The sequence below is a fragment of the Pipistrellus hanaki genome, assembly GCF_964339955.1.
Source record: "Pipistrellus hanaki genome assembly, chromosome: 18".
NCBI lineage: Eukaryota > Metazoa > Chordata > Mammalia > Chiroptera > Vespertilionidae > Pipistrellus > Pipistrellus hanaki.
This window is the reverse complement of record NC_140520.1, coordinates 36509034-36531997: the sequence shown is the minus strand read 5'-3', so window position 1 is coordinate 36531997 and position 22964 is coordinate 36509034. Positions and strand designations below refer to the sequence as shown.

Below are 22964 nucleotides of genomic sequence, written 5' to 3'. Positions count from 1 at the left end.
CACACTCGCCCTTGCAAGTGACCTGTCCTGCTGGAAAGTCCTCCGTGAGGCAACTCCTGCGGGCGGGGCTGGGCATCCTGAATGCAGGTGCAGCCTCTTCCTGCAGCGCCTCAGCAGCTGGCGCTGTGCCAACACAAACTGCAGGGGGAGCTGGGTGGCTTCCTGTCTCAGCACTGGTCTCCGGGCGCCCTTGAGGCAGCCCTGCCAGCAGCACCCCCGGGGGCTGGGCGGACAGGTGGCTGCTGCTTTCCAAACCTCAGGGATTTTCAGGTTTGCCCAGGCCTCGCAGGTGGGCCTGACGAAGGATTCGCGGGAAAGAGCGGCTTCTATTCAGTTCGTGGTTATCCTCCTCAGACCTGCCAGGTTGACCTTGGAGACAAAGGTGCCCCGGACAGACAAACATTAGAGGCTGGTTGATTCCTGGACATGGGGCTGGGAATCCTTCCCGAGGGGCCCTGTGGCCCTGGGGTGGGATGGATGGCCCTCCCCTGTGGTGACCGCAGAGCCCCCTGCCTTTCTGCTGTGTCACTGCCCCCGAAGGCACGTGCGAAGCCGCTCAGGGGCTGCTGGAGGTGGGGGAGAGGAAACCAAGGAGTCTGGCTTTGCAGCAACAGGGATGGGAGGGGAGCGCATGCCCAGGACCGCCCGGAACGTCTGGCTATTTGAGCTGTCTTCCCAACCCCCTCCGTCCCTGGGATTTCACAGCCAAACGAAGGGATCGGGACCCCCAAAGGGGCGCCAAAGCATGTCAGTGAAAATACCAGCCAGGGACTGGGCACCCAGGAGAGTCCGCGGTGGCTGGGTCACGTGCAGACATGGTCGCCGGGTCCAGACTAGCATGGATCGCCTTGCAGCGCCCTCGGTCTCCCAAGGAAGACTCCCCGGGGGTTGGTCTGCCTCCTTCACCTCCCAGGCCCCACGGCCCGGCTGCTGCGCTCCGGGTGGGTCCGGCAGGTGCCCTGCTCGAGGTGGTTCGGGCCGCCCACGCGGCGCACAGCCGGGCAGACCAGGGAGGGCAGGGCTGGGACTCCAACCACAGCGGCGGCGGGTAGCGCCCAGGGGCGGCAGGTGCAGGAGCGGGGAGGCGGGGCGGAGCCGGGGAGGCGTCCCGGAGTGACCTTCCCCACCCGCCCGGGCCCTGGAGGGTGGACCTGCGGCAGAGGAAACCGGGAGCGCGCAGGGGGAGCGGGCGCGGACAGGACTGGATCAGTCAGCCTGGCAGCCGGGGCCCAGGGACTCTACGGGGCGCCGGGCGACGCAGGTGCAAGACCCCGCACAACGGAGGGGCGGGTGGGCGCGGAGCCGGAGGAGGGGTGGGCTGCGCGAGACCGCCCGCCCTCTCCCCGCCGTCCCGCTCCGCGCCCCCGCGCGCCTGCCCACCCCTTTCGCAGCCGCCGCTCCTTTGTGCCGGCCCCACGCCCGCCCCCCCGCCCCAGCCCGGGGCCCCGACCCTCCGCTAGCGATTGGCCAGCTCGGCCGCTAATGAGCTGGGCCCCGCCCCTCCGCGCTGGCGATTGGCCATCTTGGCCGCTAGTGGGCGGGGCCCCGCGGCGCCGCGGCGCGGTATATAGGAAAGGTAGAGCGCGCTCCCTGCGTCGCCGTCCTGCCGGGGCGTCAGTCCGTGTGTCCGTCCTTCCCGCTGACTTTCTCCGGCCCCGGCCGTCTCAGCAGAGGTCACCGGAGGCGGGGGCCCCGTTCGCGCTCCCAGAGGCAGCGGGAGAGGCAGCCGCGGGCTCCCGGAGCCCCCCCGAGCTCCTCCAAGGGCAGGAGGAGCGGGTGGTGGACCAGAGAGAGCCCGTGAGCGGCCGCGTGCCCGCCGATAGGTGCGGGGCTCGGAGCCGCGCAGCCCGCGGTCCCTCCGCCCCTCTCTCCTCCCTCCGCCCCCGCCGCCTCCCCCCTCGCGCTCTCCCGCTCCCGCTCCTCCGCGGCGCGCCTGGCACTCGGAGCGCCGCAGCGGCAGCGGCGGGTGCAGCTGCACAGACCCCGGCCGGCGCCGAGCGGAGCAGGGCGCGCGCCGCAGTCCCCCGCACGCAGCCCCGCGGCAGCCGCTGCTGAGCCGCCACCATGGCCCGCGGAAAAGCCAAGGAGGAGGGCGGCTGGAAGAAATTCATCTGGAACTCGGAGAAGAAGGAGTTCCTGGGCAGGACCGGCGGCAGCTGGTGTAAGTACGGGGCCCGCAGCGCCGGTCTCCGGGGCAGCGCATCCCTGCGGACCGCTCCGCACCGCGCCCCGGAGGGAGGGTGGCCGCCCAGTGCGGACTGCGGAGCCGCCGGCGCGGGGCGCGGGGCGGGGGCCGGGCGGAGGGCTCTCCGTACTGGAGCGGCTGGTTTGGGTAATTTGCGGTCTATCGATCCGGACCTTTCCCGCTGGGAACGGCCAGGCATGGGAACCTAGATGGGTCTCTCCCAGCGGCCATGCCAGAAGGTGTGAGGATAAGGATGAGGATGAGGGCGATGGGGCGCAGTGCCGGCGAGGCTGCGGGTTTGAGCGCCTTCCAGCCTCCATAGGTGCCCCGGGCGGGGCGGGAGCCCTCCCCGCTGGCTGCAGTGTTTCCGAGCGATGCCCGCAGCCCCTCGCACCCCCCCCCCCCTCCCCCGGGCCCGCACAGCCCGCCAGGGCCCCGCATCGCCGCAGCGTCTGGTTGATTGCCATGTCCACTCAGAGCTGCGGTACCGGTGCGGAGTGGGTGATGGTGACGGGTTCTGTCTAAGGAACAAATGGCACAAAGGCATAAGCAGGTCCTTGTGTAAGGTTTTGGGCAGCCTGTGCCCAAACCCCCATTGAAAATGAAATACCACATGTGCTTTCTGCCTCCCTGCACCTGGAGGGGGACATAGGTGTGTGTGTCTGTCTGTGTGTGTCTCTCTCTGTGTGTGTGTGTGGTGTGTAAAGGTCATTTTGAAGGGCAGCGTTGTAGGCAAATCTGAGTCGTGACTGCAGTGAGAGAGGGAGGGACTCCCCCTGCCTGCCGCATCCCTGCCCCCTCCCCTCTGGCATCACCATCGCCACCATCATGGACACCACCTGCACCCCCTGGCAGCCCGAGGGAGCCGGGCCCGGGGCCGGCAGGGTCCTGATTGGGAGACGCTGTGGGCATCAGCAGGATGAGTCAGGGAAATAGAGCCTGGCTGACATTTTGAAATGGAAGAAGCCAGAATCTAGGGGTTATTTTTTATATATAAATATATAAAGAAAAAGAGAATGCAGCCTGTGGTGTAGGCCCCTCTTGGTGGGAAAGGGAAGGGTTAATAATGCATCACCCTTCAAGGTTAGTCAAGGTGAAACCGCATCCCAAGGTGTTCCCGGAGGCACGGGTGCCCGGGAGCCGTGTTACATGCAGATCGTCACGGAGATGGCTTTTCGCTCGCATTTCATGTTTCCTTGTGTTTGAGAGAGACTGGTTCTTGGTGGGGTGATTGCCGCAGCCCCTCCGCGTTGTCCTGACGGGGAGGGAACCCGGGAGCCAGGGTGTGCGGTGTGCACAGCTCCGGCGGCTGGAAGCAGGCCTGGGGGGGGGGGGGCACTGCGGAGGGGCCCCCTCCCGCTCCCCGGAACCTCCCCGCCCGGTGGGCTGTCTCCAGCCTTGGCACGGGCCGCGGCCGCCTTGACTCTGGGAATATTTCGAAATTTGCCCTCTCGTGCCCGCCCCCTCCCTGATTAAATATATATATTTTTCCTCATTCCAATTGCAGAATAATGTTTGCTTTGGAGGGCAAAGCTGTATGGAAGCCCTTGTTCTTTAAGCCGACATTTAAGGGGCAGCACCTCCATGAGAGAATGGGGAGGCGGGGGGAGGGAGAGGGAGAGAGGAGTGAATGTGTGAATGTCTGTCTTGGGTCCGCACCGCACAGTGGATGGACACACAGACACCAGCACCCTGTGCCTGGCCCCTCTGTCCGTCCTTTCCCGGGGCAGGTGCGGGGCCGGAGCTCAGGGTCTGCTCTGTGCTAACATGTCCGCCGGCGGGCGGGCGGGCGCTGAGGGAAAGGTCAGAGCCTCCGCAGCGGAGGCGGCGGCGATGGCCGCCCCCGGGAAGGGCCGCCTCTGCAGCTCGGCGCCCTTGGCTGGGCAGGCGCCCTTGGCTCGGTGTCGCCCACAGGTAGATGGTCACCCGTGGGCGCAGGAGCCTCCCGGCACCTTTTTAAGGGAACGCACGCACATCCCCTGTGCCCCCTTCCTCCCGCCTTCGCTGCGGTCACAGGACTCAGGTCTCACATTTTCCTCCTTTGAAGGGTCCTCCCCTCCCCCCTTTGGACAACCTTGATACTACCTGTATTTTTTAAAAGGAAGAAAAACTGCCTAAGAGGAAAACGCCTCTACGGCCTGCCCCCTGTGCCCTGGCTGGCTGGTACCCTTTGCCCAGCTCTCTCTGGGCAGCACCCGGGGGCCTGTGCAGGCCCCGCCAGACCTTCATTCCCCCCCAATCCCCCCCCCCCCCCCAGTGGCTGCGGCACGGCACCTGGGCACCTTTTGCTCAGTGACACCTCGGAGCAGGAGGGGAATTCCTTGCCTCCCGCTTCCCACTGGGCCCCCCTTGGGCAACCCGAGCGGCTGCATCTCGAGTGTAATCGGTGTGGCTGGCCAGCGCCCTGTCCCCCCACCCCCCCGTTCCCCCAGCCGTGTTCCTGTTGTAGGTGGCAGCCTCCATTATGCACCGTCCCGTGTGGCTGGTGTGTGGCTGGCGTGGGGGATCTGGGTCCGAGGGCGGGTCTAGAAGGCTCTGGGCGGTGGGAGCTGAGGTGGGGGCAGCATTAAGGTTCCGTGTTCGCGGACCATGCCGCACTGGCCCTGCACCTCGCAGGAGCAGCCGCTGGAAAAATTTTCCAGATCTCTGACGTCACAGCCTTGCCATTTGCCTGCCGCTGCCTGGATACGGAGCCGCGCTTAACCCTCGCCGGCCCGGAGGCCGCGGGGAGCGCGCAGCTGTCCTCTGCGTCCGGCGCCTCTGCCTTTGCCTTCGCTGGCCTCCTCCTGGCCCCCTTCTGGAAGGGTCACCGCTGATCACTGCGGTGTGCTCTTCTGGCACAGTTTGCTTATTTTAACAACTCTCCTGTAGGATTACTTGCTGATAGGAAAGCTGGGTTTTAAATGGATGGAGACCTGGCTAATGCCCCCCCTTCCATCCCTGTATTTACCACCCGCATTCACACACACACACACACACACACACACACACACACAGGTCCCTCTCGCCGCCCTCGCCCGCTGCTTTGCAGTGACACGCTCGCTCTGTAGCTCGTTCCCGAGGACCCCGCACCTCAGGCGTGCGATCTGGACCTTTTCCAGACGCCCGGGGCCCTGCAGTCGTGCTGCAGACTCTGACCTCACGCTCACTCTCCCCGCTCTGCACGCGCGCCGAGCTGCGGCCGTGCCTGGTACAGCCTGTGACCGCGCAGCTAATCGGGAGGTAATCCTTGTAAACCGTAACCGATAGCTCCGGGAGCCTCAGGGCCCCGGTTTTTGGCGTTTTTGCTTTTTCAGCTACCTCAGCCTCTGCTGTCCCGGGAAAGAGAAAATGCAGCTCATGTTAGCCATTCTTCTGGGCGCAGGCAGAGGATGAGATACAAATGCACCGGCCATTTTTACGAGTGCATTTTCTTTTTTATATATATTTATTTTTATTGATTTCAGAGAGGAAGGGAGGAGAGATAAAAAAAAAAAACACCAATGATGAGAGAGGATCATGGATGGGCTGCCTCCTGCACGCCCCCTACTGGGGATCAAGCTTGCAACCCGGACTTGTGCCCTTGACCGGAATTGAACCCGGACCGATCAGTCCATAGGCCGACTCACTACCTACCCACTGAGGCACACCAGCCAGGGCTGCATTTTTTTTTTTTTTTTTTCTGGTTTGGTGCACCCAGAGGAAGCCTGGGTGTTAGTGCCCTGGGCGCTGCTGGCTGCCGCAGCGCCGTGTGCTTGAACGAGCAGCAGCGGCCTGGCTGTGAGAGGGAGGTGCCGGGGGTGAGCAGGCACCGGGTGAGAGGGAAATGCACGGGTGAGCAGGCACCGCACGCAGGCTTCTGCGGGAAGAGGCTGTCGGCAGCAGCGCGTTGCAGAAGCACAGACAGGCCCTGGATTTCGCGGGCGACCTTCGTGAACATTTCTCAAACGCGGGGAATGCAGTTTTCTCCTGTAAAGAATCTTAGTCCGAGTTGAACATTCCTCCTCCCCCAACCCTCCCTGACAGGCACACCACAATGGACCTGACCCTCTCCCCCATCCCCCTTCCTTTCTCCCTCCCCCGCCCGTCCTGTGGTCAGGGCTGGAGCTGGGGCCCTGCAGGCACAGGGGCGGGGGCGCGGGGGAAGGGGCAGGAAGGCGTGCACGCGTCTCTGGGAAGATGCGAGGGGCGTCCTGAGCACGTGACTGCATCACAGCATCTGTTGTGTCTGCTCTCCTTGCAGTTAAGATCCTTCTGTTCTACTTGATCTTTTACGGCTGCCTGGCCGGCATCTTCATCGGGACCATCCAGGTGCTGCTGCTCACCATCAGCGAATTTAAGCCCACCTACCAGGACCGCGTGGCCCCGCCAGGTAACGGAGCGTGCGCACGCCCAGTGCTTCCCGGGGGCGGGGTGCTGTCTGGAGGCGGTTCTCTGACAGCCATCCATGAGGCACAGGACACAGCCTGCGGGAGGGACAGGCAGCAGCTCCCCTCTGCATCTAGGCCGCAGGGGCATCTAAACACCACCCCACCCCCACCCCACCCCTGCCACAGGCCCCGGGGCTCCAGGCCGTTAGGGGGCTCTCACACACTGTCTCGAGGGGACTGTGACTCAGAGAAATCCTTTAAAACACCGCCTGGCTCCTGTTTTCAAAGGCGAACGGATTTCACGCGGGAGGAGCCAGGGGTTCAGGGCTCCACTCCCCCGCCTGCTGCTGACCTACAGTGTGAACAAAAGCACCCTCTGCCATTCTCAGTGTTATTGCCTGTTTACTGAGCATCTATTGACTGGCTTTCGGGACCCACTGCCGAGCCACTGTCTCCTTTAGCTCTGAACACGTGGCTTCCAAAGCTCCTAGGAAATGCAGGACCACACGAGGGTGTCCTGTCTCTGAAGAGTCACTGTCGGGAGGCCCTGGAGGGGAGGAAATGTTGCATAACGTCCAGGTTCTCATTATAAGTGACCTCAGGGGTGGCAGTGGCCTGTCCCCTGAGTTCCCTGGGCAGCTGTTGGACAGCAGCTGTATTTGGGTGACAGTCCTGGGCACTGAGCAGCCTCGGTCACACCTCCTCCCTGGCTGTGGGAGGGACTCTGAGAACATCCCGGAATGTGGAGGCGGCGAGCGGGCCTTTGAGCCCTCGCATCACGTCGAGTCCGATGTCAGGAAACACCCATATTCCCAGATACGTGCAGGCCTAGGGGCTGCGGGAAGTGGAAAAAGAAAACATGTAAGTATATAAAATGACTTCAACCTGCTCTTCACAACCCCGCTTCCAGCAACACCCCCAGGAGAGGGGGTCCGTGGGCGGCTGCAGGGGATTCTGGGAAACGTCCGCCACCGTGGAGCGGGGCGTGTCTCCCCGCGTCCTCCTCGGACCCCGTGTTATCCTCGTTTAAATTTGCATGGGCCTTTCGTTTGCCATTTGAAAGCTCTTTTTCAATAAATTTGATGCTATTTTAGAAGAATTCTTAATAGTTACGACCACAGTTGAGCAGAAAGTCCGGCATCTTGTCTCACGTGCCACAGTTAGAAAGTGGTCCTTTGAGGTGTGACCTCCGGGAGCCAGCCTTTGCTGACGATCCGCATCTCCTCCGTGTCCTGTGCAGAAGGAGCTGCTACTTCCTTTTTCTTTTTCTTTTCTTTTTAAAAAATATATTTTATTGATTTTTTACAGAGAGGAAGGGAGAGAGTGAGTTAGAAACATTGATGAGAGAGAAACACTGACCAGCTGCTTCCTGCACACCCCCTACTGGGGATGTGCCTGCAACCAAGGTACATGCCCTTGACTGGAATCAAACTTGGGACCCTTGAGTTCACAGGCAGATGCTCTATCCACTGAGCCAAACTGGTTAGGGCAGGAGCTGCTACTTTCAAGGGGAAACCAAGTGCCTGCCTTTCCCTGGGCATCCTGCAGGTGACCTTGCAGGTGACCTTGCTGGGAAACCCCTGGCCGAGGCGCTGGTCCTCCCGCCTGGTCCAGCCCGTCCCGGAGGCACATGCTTGGCGCCTATATTTAGCGTCCATCCTCGCGGCCACTGCGGTCCGTGGCCCGAAGGAATGCCGGTGGCTCAGCTCGGAACTATGTGGCCCTGTCCGTCGGCCGCGTCACAGGCCCCATCCTCCCGCTCCCTCACCTGTCACCCGGGCTCTTTGTCGTTTCTGCCTCTCCTTTTCCTCCGCACCTCGCCCTTCACTTTGCCAGGAGCCTGGGCCAAGCCCCCGCGATCCGTGGCCTTGCCGAGGGACGTGGCATTCCTCTGCAAACCCTGGTGCCCGGAGGGGGTGGCCAGGTCACCGAGCTCCGCCTGCTGCGGTGCTCCCAGGGCCCTGCGCCCTCCCCCGGGCATCGTGGGGAGCAGATCGCAGCGGTCTGCATCTCCGATCGGCCGGAGCTGTCCTGCAGGCTGCGGGCGGGACAGATGTGTAGAAGAAAACCCTGGCCATCTGGGGTCTTGGGCTCAATGTCTCTGCCCCTCTCTAACATTTAAAGAGGGGAATTGTAGTTTTCAGCAAATGACCCTAAGGAGTGTGGCCCCGTTGGCCCAGTTCTCAGATGGGAGACAAACAGAGGCTGCATTGGAGACTGAGCCGCAGCCTGGCCAGGCGTGGCCCGCCCTGTGCCCTCAGAGCCGGGTGCCCGCGGCCAAGGAGGCAGCTGGGCAGAGCTCTCGGCCCTGCGTGCCTCTGACGCTGGCTAAGCCGACAGGATGACCACGCCGACAACCTGACCACGAGTCTCGGGACTAGATTGCAAAACGAATCGCAGGTCAAGGGACACAGATGCCACGGCCAGGCTCCTGGGCCAGTGGTCGGCAAACTCCTTAGTCAGCAGAGCCAGATATCAACAGCACAACGATAGACATTTCTTTGAAGAGCCAAATTTTTTAAACTTAGGCTTCTTCTAACACCACTTCTTCAAAACAGACTTGCCCAGGCAGTGGTATTTTGTGGAAGAGCCACACTCAAGGGGCCAAAGAGCCGCTTGTTGCTCGCGAGCTGCAGTTTGCCGACCACTGTCCTGGGCGGTGGTGGCCATCGGCCCTGTGGCGATCCTGAGCTCCTTGGGCAGCGCTGTGGCTGTAGGATACTGGAGAGACCTCCCACCTGGCTGGGAGGCCGGGCTGGGGCCTCGGCGGAGATGCTCTGATGAGACACATTACATTGCTATTCTGTGGGTCAGAGTGGCTGCTGGGGGCACTTTCACGTTATCCAACCCACACCTGAGTGCGGTGCTGAGCCATTCCTCCTGAGGGCACAGTAACGCTGGCCTGACAAGAAGGGGGCCTCTGGGATTGGACACAGCCAAACGCACTGCTTCACCTCACTCAGCCTCAGTTTTCTCATCTGCAAAATGGGGATGCTATCCTGGGAGGATTAAATAAGCATAGGTATGGCAAACTGGTGGCATTAAAAAGCAGCTATTTACAGCCCCGTTCCATAACCCCGGACAGGCTGAGCGGTGGCTGATAGAGCAGAGGCACCTTATGCACTTGCGTTTCCTGAGGTTAGTAGGGTCCTGGCTTTCTGTGAAAAGCTTTTGGGAGAAATTGGAATAGGAAGCATGTTTGAAAACAAAGTGAGTTTACATAGCATTGTTGTTCTGTAATCTCCCTCTAGAACACCCATGCCCATGGGTTAGCCCCAGCAGACCTCTTAGGGAATCCCCGTGGTGGTCTGCTCTGTCCTCTCCCTGTGATGCGGGGGGAGGGCTCTAGACAGGCGGAGGCCCACGTGCACACCAGCCCACGCCCCCAGGCCCGGCCCCGGTTTGCCCCGGGTCTTGCCCCCAGCTCACCGAGCAGCGGTGGCTCAGGAAGGTCCCTGTGTGTGGCTCCTGGGCAGGGGAGGTGGAGCCGGCTCAGGCTTCCTGCTGAGCAGGTATGAGCTTGTTCGCTTGTCCTTCCTCACAGGGTGGGGGGTGGCCTTTGTTTGCTGTGAAGTGCAGAGGGCTCAGGGCATGGGGCTTGGTGGGAGCACCGAGGTGAGGACAGGGCAGCGAAGCCAGACCTCACAGGCCCGCCCGCGGCCAAGGGGCACATCTCGTCTTCAAGCCTGTCAGGGCCCGAGCACTGCTGCTCCAGCTCAGATAGGTGGTTTCCCCAGAATCCTCGCATTCATCAGAACGGCCTTTTTCCCAAGGACAGCACTCGGACCCCGGGCACTGGGGGGTGGGTGGGCATAGGGCAGGACTTCCTAAGTAAAGGGTTGTGGTTGCAAACTCCAGTTCCTGTCCCTCGTTCCCCACCTGCCCATGCTGCTGTTTCTTCATTTCTAAAGACCAATAAGCCCACTTGGGTGCACGGGAAGCCTGGTGGTTAGCATAAAAAGTTCTTGGAGCCCCAGAAAAATGCGTCTGTGGGTCTTGCTCTGATAAAGAGCCCAGGAGGCTCCGGTGGGGGTGGGAGGGAGGGCGAGAGGGGTATGTGTGTGGACAGGGCACGGCCTCAGGGCCTCCGACCCCAGGTGGTGCAATGTGTGAGGGCGGCTAGTAATCTCGTGACCCGAGGGCCCGTGTGACGCAAACCAGCTGGGGGAAGGAGGGGCAGGGAAGTATTTTCTAGTGGCTTCCGACCAGAAAGGCATACCTTTCCCCACGTCCCCGCATGAATAGACACAATCAAACGCCAGGTCCAGCGCGGTGTCCTGTTTCAGGATGTCGGCCCCTGGGCCAGTGTTTGTTTTGTATCCAGGCGAGGTAAACACAGGCCATGCTGTCCTTCAGCTAAGGCAAGGCGCTGGGGGTGGCCTCTTGGTTTCTGCCTCCCGCTGAGAGCCATGCCTTCCTGGGGAGGAGCCATTAGGCGCACAGACTGTCCGTGCTGCCCCCGTGGGACCATGCGCTGTCAGAGCCGCTGGGCCCCCGCCCCCGCCACCTGGGGTGAGTGCGGGCCAGGCGATGCCTCCGCCAGCGAGCCTGGCATTGATCTCGGACGGAAGAGGCCCGTCCACCGAAGGCTGTGGAGCGCCCAGGTGGTTGCAGAGACAGTCCAGCATCAAGGACTTTTCAGAGGCAGCAGACCCCCGGGTGTCTGGAGGAGGACGGGGGGGGGGGGAGGGACTGCCTGGAGGGGGGCCTTGAGTCTGGGTGGTCCCTGATCACTGTCAAAGCTGAGTCTGAGGCGGGAGGTAAGGCAAAGGCTGCTGGCTTCCCCTTTACCCTCCTGTGTCGTTAGGGAAGCTGATACGGACCTTACGGAGGCAAAATATCAATACAACCCTTAAATATCTTAGTGACATTTGAAAGGAGAAACTGCATGCACATACTTGCATGCATGCATACATGCATGTGTACAAGTGTATGCACACGTACAAGTCTATACATAGGTGTGCACGTGTGTGCAAGTGCACATACAAACATGAATATGTACACGCATATGTGTACACATGTGAGTACATCCATGTAGATATGTATGTGTACACATATGTGCAAGTGTGAGTGTGCACATATGAGTGCTTGCACATGTGCATGCACACACATTTTTGTGTGACATGCATGTGTGCGCTTATATGAGTGTGTATATGTGCACATAGGTGTGTGTGTGTGTTTTTGGTTGAAAATCACTTCCCAGCGCACAGGAGAGACAGGAGATGCAGGGGATGTGTCCGTGGCTGTGTTGACTAGTGTTTCTGCCCTTGGTGGTCAGATGGGTGCTGCCTGAGGTTTCCATGGAGAAGGAGGCTTCTCTGGAGAGGGTGCAGGTGGACCTTGGACAACATGAGGGTTAGGCACTGGCTCCCTGTGCGATGGAAGGCCCACATCTAACTGTTCACTCCCCCAGAACTTACCGCTCACAGCCGCCTGGGACCAGACGCCTTTCCGAGAACATAAACAGCCCGCTAACACGTGGTGTGTGACATGTACTGCCTACTGTGTTCTTACCATAAAGTAGCTAGAGAAAGATGTTATTGAGAAAATCACAGGGAAGAGAAAATACATATATTTCATGCACTCATGACATACGTAACTTTTTCTTAATTAAAAAAAAAAAGTATTTGTAGAATACAATATTTTTGCCTGAACTTGCGGAGGCAAAATAAAACCCACAAATATCATCCATCTGTGAGTTTTTCCAAATGATTACAGACTTCCAGAAAACTCTCCAATGTATTGAAAGAGCCCTCACGCCAGTCGGCCAGTAATTTTTTTTATTGAAAATTACTGCTTAGCGCACAGGAGAGACAGGATATGCGCTGAGGTGGGGGTGGGGGTGCACGCTGAGGTGCCCAGTGGGTGGAAACCAGGAAGGAGAACCGGCCCACATGGGGCCCTCGGTGAGCGGTCTGGCCCGTCCTGCCCCTTCCTTTCTCTTTCTCCCCTTCTGTCTGAGAATGTCAAGGTCCCCGAAAGGATGGAGACAGCGGGTCCGGGGCTGCCTCGGCTCCTGGGGGTGTGACTGCTGTAGGGGAGTCACAGCTGTAGGGGAGTCACTGTGAGAAGGGGATGCGTTTCCGCCGCCCGGAGGCCTGGGCCGCCCGGCTAAGGCTGTCCAGGCGAAGGGGGACCCCGGTGGCTTCAGAGCGAGCCTCCACCGCAGGCCCTGGGCCAGGCAGACGGGTGGCGCTCCAGGCGAGGCAGCGAGAGGGTGGCAGGGGGACCTCCAGAACCCGGGAAGGAGAGCAGAGCGCTTCTGTCTTGTGCTCCTCAGGGGAGGGTTCAGGAGAGCCGATGGCATGTCCTAAACCCACACCATTGGTGCTGCTGCTCTGGGCACGTCCACATGAGAAGCGGCTTTTCCGGGAGGGTGTCACAGGCTGTGCCAGCCGCTCAGGCTCAGAGGCCGCAGAAGAGGGGCCTGGGCTGGGCTTCGGGGACTCTGCCCTGCCCTGGGGGCGCAGCCCCCGCCTCACACCAGGCTCTGCCCGGAAGGCCCCTGCCCAGGTCTGACGCCACAGGATCCCTGCCCCACGCTCAGTGGTCCCTGTCGCCTCCTGCTTCCTGGTGTCCCCAGTTTCTGGTGCTTCTCTGCACAGAACAAAGTCAGGATTCTTCCAGAACCTTCCATCTGCATTTCTCTCCTATCTTACAGGCTTGATGGGGGTGGCTTGCTCGCCATGCTGCCTGGGGGGTGCAGGCTCAGGAAACGTGTGATTCCACCCCTGGGTTGTCATCGCTCCTTGCCCCGTCTGGGGAGAGAAGACAAGTTGTCTCTCTGGCCATCGGTGCCGTTTGCATGAGGTCGCACCTGCATTTGCGTAGATCAGAGCTGAGGGGCTGAGCACAGGGCACCACTGGCTGCTCATGGAAGGACTGAGCCCCCGTGAGCGCGATGTCGCTGGGCCACACGCTCCGGGATGGAGGCAGCATGGAGCCGGTGCCCCCCGGGGGCGGGGGGAGGAGCCAAGGCTCCCCGTGTGCTGGGTCTGGGCAGAGACCCTGAAAGGAGTCTGCAGGTCCCACCTCGCCCCCTTTGGTCTGGGGGAGCCTGAGGGTGGGTGCAGGTGAGTGGCAGGGGCGAGGAGGGAGCCAGGCCAGAGGGGCCGTGAGCTGGGACTCACCTCGCAGCTCAGGCCCTGGGGTTCCCTCCGCCCGGGCTCCGAGGCTCACTTCCCCTCTGCCTGTCCGTGAGGCTCCCCACAGCTCAGCCCAGGCTCGCCGACATTTTGTCAGCAGTTTGGTTTCTGCTGAGTCACCCGCTCTGCTGACGGACGGCGGACAGCATGGCGGTGCCAGTCACCCTGAGGTCCCTTAGATCTGCGGGCCTGTCCTCCCCACGCTGCACAGCCGTCCCTGAGGTCCGTCCCTGAGGTTCGGGGAGGCCGTGCTCCTGGGCTCCCCTCTGTGACCCCCTCCTGCCTCTGCTTCCCAGCGGGGACTGCCCCCCTGCCTGCTGGTCTTGCCCATCTCTGTCCCCGCCACACAGAATCCTGGTGGGTTCGACCTGGGATTGCTTCCCAGCCTCCTGCCCGCAGGCCAGAGGCCTTGTCTGAGCTCTCCGGTGCCGCCTGGCCCTGGCTCCGGGGCCCTGGGGAGTGACCCTCCGGCCCCCGACCCCCACTCCCTCCCCCGGGTTTGGTGACACCTCTGGCCCTGGCTGCCTGTTTCTGGGGGCCACGAAGGTCGCCCCGACAAGTGTCTTACTGCAGTTCAGACCAGTTAGGCCACCGCTCACAGGCCTTCTGACAGTGGGGCGGGGCCCAGGCCCCAGGAGAGCCCTCCTCACCCTGGCCATTTCCCTCTTCGTCTTCGTGGGCAGCTGTCAGTGGTGTCCACGTGCCTTTGAGCTCAAATCCCACAGCCCGTTTCCCCATTTATTGTAGAAAGGTTCAGGGGACATGTACATTCCTTTGGTCATAGAACTTTCTATGGCTTGGGGGCATTTTAAAAAATGTAGATTATTTTGTTTTATTCATCTTGGAGAGAGAAACATCGAATTGTTATTCCACCATCCATGTACTGCCTGGTTGAGTCTTTTGTTTTTTGAAAAATATATTTTATATTGATTTCAGAGAGGAAGGGAGGCAGAGAATGAGATAGAAACATCAACGATGAGAGAGAATCACGGATCGGCTACCTCCTGCACATCCCTGACTGGGAATCGAGCCCAAAACCCAGGCAGGTGCCCTGACCAGGAATCAAACTGTGACCTCCTGGTTCATAGGTCGACGCTCAACCACTGAGCTATACCGGCTTGGCTGCCTGGTTAATTGTTGTGTGTGCTCTGACCGGAGATCAAACTGCAACCTTGGTGTGATGACAATACTCTAACCAACTGAGCCACCTGGCCGGGGCCTAAACATTATCCTAATTGTAGTGACCTTCCTTTATTTTTAAGCAAGGATTTAAAACGTTTTTGTGAGCGAGTTCTGCTGACTTCCCCTGGACTCCCTCCCTCCTGTTGACAACTTCGTCCGGCTCCTTCAGGTCCTGCATCAGCCTTTTGAGGATTCCCAATGTCACTCCTGGAGTGTCTGTCTCGGCCACCCCCTCTTCCCCCCCCCCGGGAGCTGCGTGCGGCGGACGGTGGCCCAGCAGCCCCAGGCCGGCCTCCTCACTCCCCGCCCACAGCCCAAAGCTCAGAGCCAGCCTCAGGGCTCGGAAAACAGCCGTGCCCGAGGTCACTTCTGCTTCAGCCACGTCACTGCTTTCCTGCCTGCAGGATGCCGGGGAAGGGGCCTGCGCTGGCTGTGGGCACAGAGTGGGCTGCCAGGTTGGCAAATACAAACTCGGGAGGTGCCACTCCCTTCGAGCCAAAGGTCAATTACAGGTGACCTTTTAGGTGGGCATCCCATGTAGTGTATGTAGTACGTGTCCATGTAGCATGTAGGCCATGCTTCTGTCAGAGCTCCTGTGGCTTCTCTGGGTTTCTGCTGGGCCAGGTGAACGTGGTCATGCACTCACCTGCATCCGGGGCAGAATCCCACTGTGACGGGCATCCCGGTGCCCCTGGAGGGCCGGGCGCTGCTGTGCACACATCCGGCCAGGAGTCCTGTGAGGGCAGAGTGTCTGGAAATGACAGTCTCAGGCCGGGTGAAGCGTGGGGCCCTCGGGGTACGTGCTGAGACCTTTATCCCGGCTCGCACTGCGCCTGCGCAGAATAACCGCTCACTCCGGGATGGAAAGCAGGTCCCGCTCAGGGTGAGAGCGGAGAAATGTCCGTGGGGTGGACTGGAGTCATGTGTCTTGTGGGCTTGGAGTGGCCTGACCTCACGGCCCGCCGTAAGGGGAGGGCACCTGTGCAGACCCAGCGGGGTGGCAGGTGCCCACGAGGGGCCGCGGGCAGCACCGGCTCTGGATGCCGGCGTGGTCCCACCGCTTCCTCTGTGACCGTGGGCCCGGAGCTTGACCTCCCTGCCAGACGTGCTTTCATCCATAACATGGAGGCGGTGCGGTCATGAAGTGTGCGCTGTTCTGGGCGCCGAGGGATGTCACCTGTGCGGATGGAACCCGTCCCTGTAGGCGGGCGGGCGGGCGGGCGAGCAGGGGCTGTGTTTCTCTCGGCTTCTGGCTGGTGACCGCCGTGTCTCTGCTCTGCCCGGCCAGGACTGACGCAGGTCCCTCAGATCCAGAAGACCGAGATCTCCTTCCACCCCAGCAAGGCCGAGACCTACGAGCCCTACGTGACGAACATCGTGCGCTTCCTGGAGAAGTACCGGGACACGGCGCAGAAGGACGACATGGTCTTCGAGGACTGCGGCAGTGAGTCCCCCGGCCGCGTGGGTCCCCTCCGTCCCCGTGGGTCCGCTCCGTCCCCGCGGGGTCCACTCCGTCCCCGTGGGGTCCGCTCCGTCCCCGTGGGGTCCGCTCCGTCCCCGTGGGTCCGCTCCGTCCCCGTGGGGTCCGCTCCGTCCCCGTCCCCGTGGGTCCGCTCCGTCCCCGTGGGTCCGCTCCGTCCCCATGGGTCCGCTCCATCCCCGCGGGGTCTGCTCCGTCCCCGTGGGTCCGCTCCATCCCCGCGGGGTCCACTCCGTCCCCGCGGGGTCCGCTCCGTCCCCGTCCCCGTGGGTCCGCTCCGTCCCCGTGGGTCCGCTCCGTCCCCGTGCGGTCCGCTCCGTCCCCGCGGGGTCCGCTCCGTCCCCGTGGGTCCGCTCCGTCCCCGTGAGTCCGCTCCATCCCCGCGGGGTCCACTCCGTCCCCGCGGGGTCCGCTCCGTCCCCGTGAGTCCGCTCCATCCCCGCGGGGTCCACTCCGTCCCCATGCGGTCCGCTCCGTCCCCGCGGGGTCTGCTCCGTCCCCGTGGGTCCGCTCCATCCCCGCGGGGTCCACTCCGTCCCCGCGGGGTCCGCTCCGTCCCCGTCCCCGTGGGTCCGCTCCGTCCCCGTGGGTCCGCTCCGTCCCCGTGGGTCCGCTCCGTCCCCGTGCGGTCCGCTCCGTCCCCGCGGGGTCCGCTCCGTCCCCGTGGGTCCGCTCCGTCCCCGTGAGTCCGCTCCATCCCCGCGGGGTCCACTCCGTCCCCGCGGGGTCCGCTCCGTCCCCGCGGGGTCCGCTCCGTCCCCGTGGGGTCCGCTCCGTCCCCGTGGGGTCCGCTCCGTCCCCGTCCCCGTGGGTCCGCTCCATCCCCGTGGGTCCGCTCCGTCCCCGTGGGTCCGCTCCATCCCCGCGGGGTCCACTCCGTCCCCGCGGGGTCCGCTCCGTCCCCGTGGGGTCTGCTCCGTCCCGTGTCTGTCGTGTGGGCCTCGGACGGCACTCCGAGTAACGAGAGACTGCCCGCTCGTCATGTTCAGGGGCCATTTTTTAAAATTGAATTCTTACAGAGAGAGAGAGAGAGAGAGAGAGAGAGAGAGAGAGAGAGAGAGAGAGAGAGAGAGAAGGGAGAGACATTGATGCGAGTGAGAAATATTGATTGGTTGCTCCAGGCACTGGGGATTGACCCTGCACCTGGGCATGTGCCCTGATCGGGAATCGAACCCACAACCTTTCGGGGTACCGGCTGACGACCCAGCCAATGGAGCGACCAGGCCAGGGCCATCCTGTGTGTTTCTAAAGCAGGGAGACTCTCTGTGGCTCAGGCTTGGATGCAGTGGGGAAAACAACGTGTCCTCAGGTGGTGTTACTGCCTTTGGACGATGTCTTTAAAAGCCCAGAGCATCTGCTGTGACTGCTCAGCCCACAGCCACAGGGCCGGCTCGGGCCGGGGCTCAGGGGTTTTGAGAAGTGGGATTGCCTGTATTTCCAGGGCCTTCGTCCCCGTGGCCCTCGGTGGGACCATCTGTCACTGCACTGGCTTCCCACCACACAGGACGCCTCTGGCTGGTGAGGCCGCCAGGCCTTCCGGTCCCATCCCAGCACCCAGCAGTCCCCCCTTTGCCTGCAGGGGGTCCCTTCCCCCCAGGGGTGGCTGCCCTTGTACGTCCTTTAGGGAAATTCACTCGTTTAAAGGGACGTTTCCCTACTTTTTTCTCTTTAGAATTTAAAGGGTTTCATTTCACTTTGCAGTAACTTAGAAGGCCTGATGGGTTGAACTGAGGCACGCTATGATGGGAAGGGGAAAACAGTTCATTTGTGACCTTGAAAACAAATATAGCCGAAACTGGTTTAGGATTTAAAACGTTAGGATTTAAAGTGGATAGAGCGTCAGCCTTCAGATTGAAAGGTCCCAGGTTCGATTCCGGTCAAGGGCATGTACCTTGGTTGCGGGCACATCCCCAGTAGGGAGTGTGCAAGAGTCAGCTGATTGATATTTCTAATTCTCGACCCCTCTCTCTTTCTCTCTGTAAAAAAATCAACAAAATATATTTAAAGAAAAGAAAAGAAAAGAAACATAAATTATATTTGCCTCAGTATTCTGCAGGATGTTTTGTATCGGCTTTGAAATCTACATTTCTTTTCTTCTTTCTCTGGGTTTGGTATGAGGAATAAGGAAAAATGCTCCAACGAAACTTCTCATTTGAAAGAATTTGTAAGAACCCTCAGCTGTGAAAGGCAAAGAACTCAAAGCCAAAGGGAGGTTTTTAGAAAACCGTGCGTGGCGGTGGAAAAGGGAGCAAACCAATTTCTTCCCTCTTTCCTGTTTAACCTGCGGGTCTGAGGCACGGCCCCAGGAAGGCCTGACCCCGACCTCCGAGTCCTGAGGAGGAGGGACCCTCCCGGCCTGGGTTCTCCCCGTGCCACCCCCTCCGCGGGCCGGGCTGTGGCGGGCGATCCGGTTCCCCCCAGGCTCCCGGCAGCTGAGTCATCCATTATTTACGGCGGAGAAATTTTGCCAGAGACCAGCTGCCAGGAGCTCCTCACTGGGCCGGGTGGGGGTCGGTGCCGGCACTGGTGTGCGGGGACCGGGCCGAACCCGGCCACGGCATTGCGGGCCGCGGGGACCGGGTGACCACGCGCTTGCCTTTGCAGATGTGCCCAGCGATTACAAAGACCGAGGCGCCTTCGACAGCGACCCCGGCCAGCGGAAGGTCTGCAGGTTCAAGGTCGAGTGGCTGGGCAACTGCTCTGGGATCAACGACGAATCATACGGCTACAAGGACGGCAAGCCCTGTGTCTTCATCAAGCTCAACCGCATCCTGGGCTTCAAACCCAAGGCGAGTCCCTCCTCCCCCGGGTGGGCGCGGACGGGCGGGGAGCGGGCGGCAGAGCCAGCGGGCACCGGCGAGGGCCGCGAGGCGCAGCCAGGGGAGCAGCCGGAAACCTCGGCGCCCGCCTTGTGGTTCCGCAGCTTCTCCTCGGTCTGGCTTTCTGCGGGGGTTCGGGGCAAAGGGGGTGTTGCAGGCCAGCGGGTGACTGTTCTGCACCCTGTACTCAGCGCCACAGAACGGCTTTTAAAGCGTGAACGCTTCCCGAGTAGAAATAGGAAAGGATATTAAATTTGCAAGCGACCTGAGCATAGAGCGTTCGCTGGTCTCGGTCCTCTCGGAGCCCGCCCGGGTATTTTTTAAAAACTAACCAGTCATCTGAAAGAATGGTTTATTTTCCCGAACGAGGATCCCCTCGCAGAATTAACGTTGAACACCCTCTGAGTGGAGCTTGATGACCGGGCTGTTGGCTTGAGCCTCCGAGGGGGCCATTCTGGGGTCCGAGGGGTGGCAGGTGTCTCTGCTTTTATAGGACGGGTGACGGTGTCCTCCCGTGAATGGCTAACGCCGCTCCCCCCCCCCCCCCCCACGAGCACGGGGCCGCCGGCGGGATCCCCGTCCGCCCCAGAGGGCGCCGCTGCCGTGAGGCCGTGTTCGTGCTGATGGCGTCCACGGCGGAGCAGCCCAGTCATGGCCAGAGCTCATGTCGTTTCTGGAACCTGACCCTCTGTCCGCCAGTGTTGCCTTCCTGTTTTTTGTTTTGTTTTGTTTTGTTTTGTTTTGAATATATTTTATTGATTTTTTTTACAGAGAGGAAGAGAGAGGGATAGAGAGTTAGAAACATCGATGAGAGAGAATCATTGATCAGCTGCCTCTTGCACACCCACCACTGGGGATGTGCCCACCACCAAGGTACATGCCCTTGACTGGAATCGAACCTGCGAGCTTTCAGTCCGCAGACCTACACTCTGTCCACTGAGCCAAACCGGTTTCGGCATGCCTTCCTGTTTTGACGTTGCAGGGATTGCTGGCAGGGAGCTCCAGTCTAGATCATTCCTTTCTGGTCTCACACGGTGGCTAGGCCAGAGTGTCCCTGCCGTGCGGTCCGGCGGCCTCCCTGCCTGACTGCACGCGAGGCTGTGTGCGCATCGCTTCGGGGGAGTCATTTTCAAAGCGTGCCGGCCCCTTCAAGGATGGACCCCGTCCTTCAGGGCCCCCTACCCGTGTGCCGACGGGGCGTCCCTCATGGCGGGGATGCCCCGGGCAGTGCCCCGGCTGGAGGGGAGGAAGGGGAGGGCATGCTGGAGGGAGGGAGCATTGAAAGTTATTTACAGAATTGCTGACTGGTGTGGGTTTCATTTTTAGCCTCCCAAGAATGAGACCTTGGAGGGTCTTGCAATGCAGAAGTACAGCCCCTATGTCCTGCCCGTCCAGTGCACCGGCAAGGTGAGGGCTGGGCCTTACTGGGGGGGCTGGGAGGGCGGGGCATGGCGGGCGGGGCGGGGGGAGACAGACAGGGACTGAGGGAGGCTGTGTGAATTAGAGGTAAAACTTTCACATGGGGACATAAGAAACATTGCTCCCGGAAGCAGTCTCTGTCAGTCAAGCGGTAGCTCTATGGGGTAGAACTTCTTAGAAGAACAGAAAGATGTCATGAGGGTGAAACCGCGTGTCATTCCCCCCGGGTGAGGAGGCGGGAAATTGGGTTTGACCAGTGGAAGGAATATGGTCCATGGAGCTGAGAGGTGGACCAGCCCACATGGGCAGCTCTGGTCCTGTTGGGGGTGAGAAAAGTTTGAGCCCAACATGTTTTTTTTTAATCAAGTCTGTAGTGAGTTTCTGGGCCAACCCAACATATATATATATATATTTTTTTAAATTTCACATAAAAAATTGTCTTTGGTTTTTCTTTTAAAAATATTGGCAGATTCAGGGGAACACTCAGCACATGTTCCCTGTAGATGTGAGAGCAGGTGCCTGGTGGCTTGTTTAGAAGCCAGGGGCCCCGTCCCCAGTCCCTGCAGCGGGGAGAGGCTGTGGACACCTCTCCTGGGAGGAAAGGCCCGTGAGGAGCCGTGTCCGGGAGCTGGCCGCTCCTCCCCGGCCTCCCTGCCCTCGGGCCTGTGCTGAGGGCGGGACAATCGCCTCCGATGCACAGACAGTCCCTGGTGCTGCCTGTGAGACCCCGTCCCGGTGTCCTCCAGGGTTAGGGCGCCTCTAACGTGTCATTTCCGTTCCGTTTCCAGCGGGACGAGGACAAGGATAAGGTTGGGAACGTGGAGTACTTCAGCCTGGGCAACTACGCCGGCTTCCCGCTGCAGTACTACCCTTACTACGGCAAGCTGCTGCAGCCCAAGTACCTGCAGCCGCTGCTGGCCGTGCAGTTCACCAACCTCACCATGGACACGGAGGTGCGCGTGGAGTGTAAGGCGTACGGGGAGAACATTGGGTACAGTGAGAAAGACCGCTTTATGGGACGCTTCGATGTAAAGATTGAAGTTAAGAGCTGATCACAAGCACAAAACCTTTCCCACTAGCCATTTAAAGAGTTAAGAGAAAAAAAAAAAAAGATACAAAAAACCTACTAGTCTTGAACAAACTGTCATTACGTATGGGACCTACACTTAATCTCTATGCTTCACACTAGCTTCTCCGCATCTCATAGGTTAGAATGTAAATTTAAAAAAAGTGTAGCAATAGCAACAAAAAAAATATTTATTCTACTGTAAATGACAAAAGAGAAAACATAACAAATCGAGCCTTGGGACGTGCCCGTTTTTACTGTAAATTATGATTCCATACTGACCCTGGTGAGCAGCGTCCCCGCCCCGAGCATTGCTGCGTGCGCGTCCCCGTCCGTGCGCGTCCCCGTGGGCGCGCCCGCCCGTCACTCTCAAGCCATGTTTTATCGTCTCTGTTTTCTACTTCGTGTGAGCAAGTTCGCTGTCCAAGGTGTACATATGCATCGGGAATGACACTGGCATGGTCCTTCTCCCGGGGGTGGGGGGTGGCTCTTTCCAAGAGGAAGGCCCGCCTGCGAGCGTTTTCACACTCCATGGTCTCTCTCTCCCGTGGTGGTGGGTCTTTCTGCCCCGGGCGGGGGCCGGTGGGGGGCTGCGCGGAGAGGCACCGGACGGACGGGAGGGGTGTGCTGTGCCTGGGGAGCGCCGCCTGCCCTCGCCCTGCCCCCGCTCGCCCTCGCTGGCCAGGGTCAGCCCGGGCTTTGCTTTGAGCGTTTTCCTTTCCTTTCTCTCTGAGGCATCACGTGCTGGTGCTGTGTCTTCATGAATGTGTTAACCATTGTCATGGTGGAAGAATTTTATATTTATGCAGTTGTACAATTTTATTTTATTTTTTCCTGCAAGAAAAAAAGTGTAATGTATGAAATAAACCAAAGTCACTTGTTTGAAAAATAAACCTTTATTTTGGACTTTATAAAAGCAACGCAGTTTTAGCCCATAGACGGTGTCCGTGCTGTCCGCAGCCACCTCCATGTCCCCGTGTGTATCGCGCAGGACTGCAGCGCCTTGTTGATCTTGTACTCGGTCGGGTTCAAACAGTGGACAATAAAAGAATGAACGTGCTCCTCCGTGCCTGAGTCCCTCGTCTGCGCGCCGGCTCCCCCGTCTCCACGGCTAGTTGTCCAGGATCTTGAAGAAATACTGGACCTGAAAGACAGGCATGGCTTCAGTGTGGGGGTCACACGGGCCCTCACTCGCCCCTCCCCCAGACAGGTGGGCTGCTGGAGGCAGGCCCGGGCGGGTGAGGGGGGTTTGGAGTCAGACGAGGGGGTGCTCCTTCCCTGGCTCCCGCTGGTGCTTCACCAGATACCTCTGGTTTCAC

The 22964-nt window shown here is 60.4% G+C and overlaps 2 protein-coding genes across 2 annotated transcripts in view; one reads left to right on the top strand and one right to left on the bottom strand.

The window, feature by feature from the left end:
* Positions 1-1549: 1549 nt before the first annotated feature.
* Positions 1550-22705, top strand: ATP1B1 (ATPase Na+/K+ transporting subunit beta 1). The gene is made up of 6 exons (XM_084867147.1): positions 1550-2161; positions 6408-6536; positions 16150-16305; positions 18946-19130; positions 20487-20567; positions 21368-22705. Exons 1-6 carry the CDS (start codon positions 2065-2067, stop codon positions 21629-21631), a joined length of 912 nt encoding a protein of 303 aa, XP_084723273.1. The 5' UTR covers positions 1550-2064; the 3' UTR covers positions 21632-22705.
* Positions 22523-22964, bottom strand: part of NME7 (NME/NM23 family member 7) — a 99535-nt gene continuing 99093 nt past the window's right edge. The window contains exon 12 of the mRNA XM_084867126.1: positions 22523-22789. Coding sequence (XP_084723252.1) covers positions 22757-22789 — 33 coding nt within the window. The 3' untranslated portion in view covers positions 22523-22756. The remainder of the gene's footprint in view (positions 22790-22964) is intronic.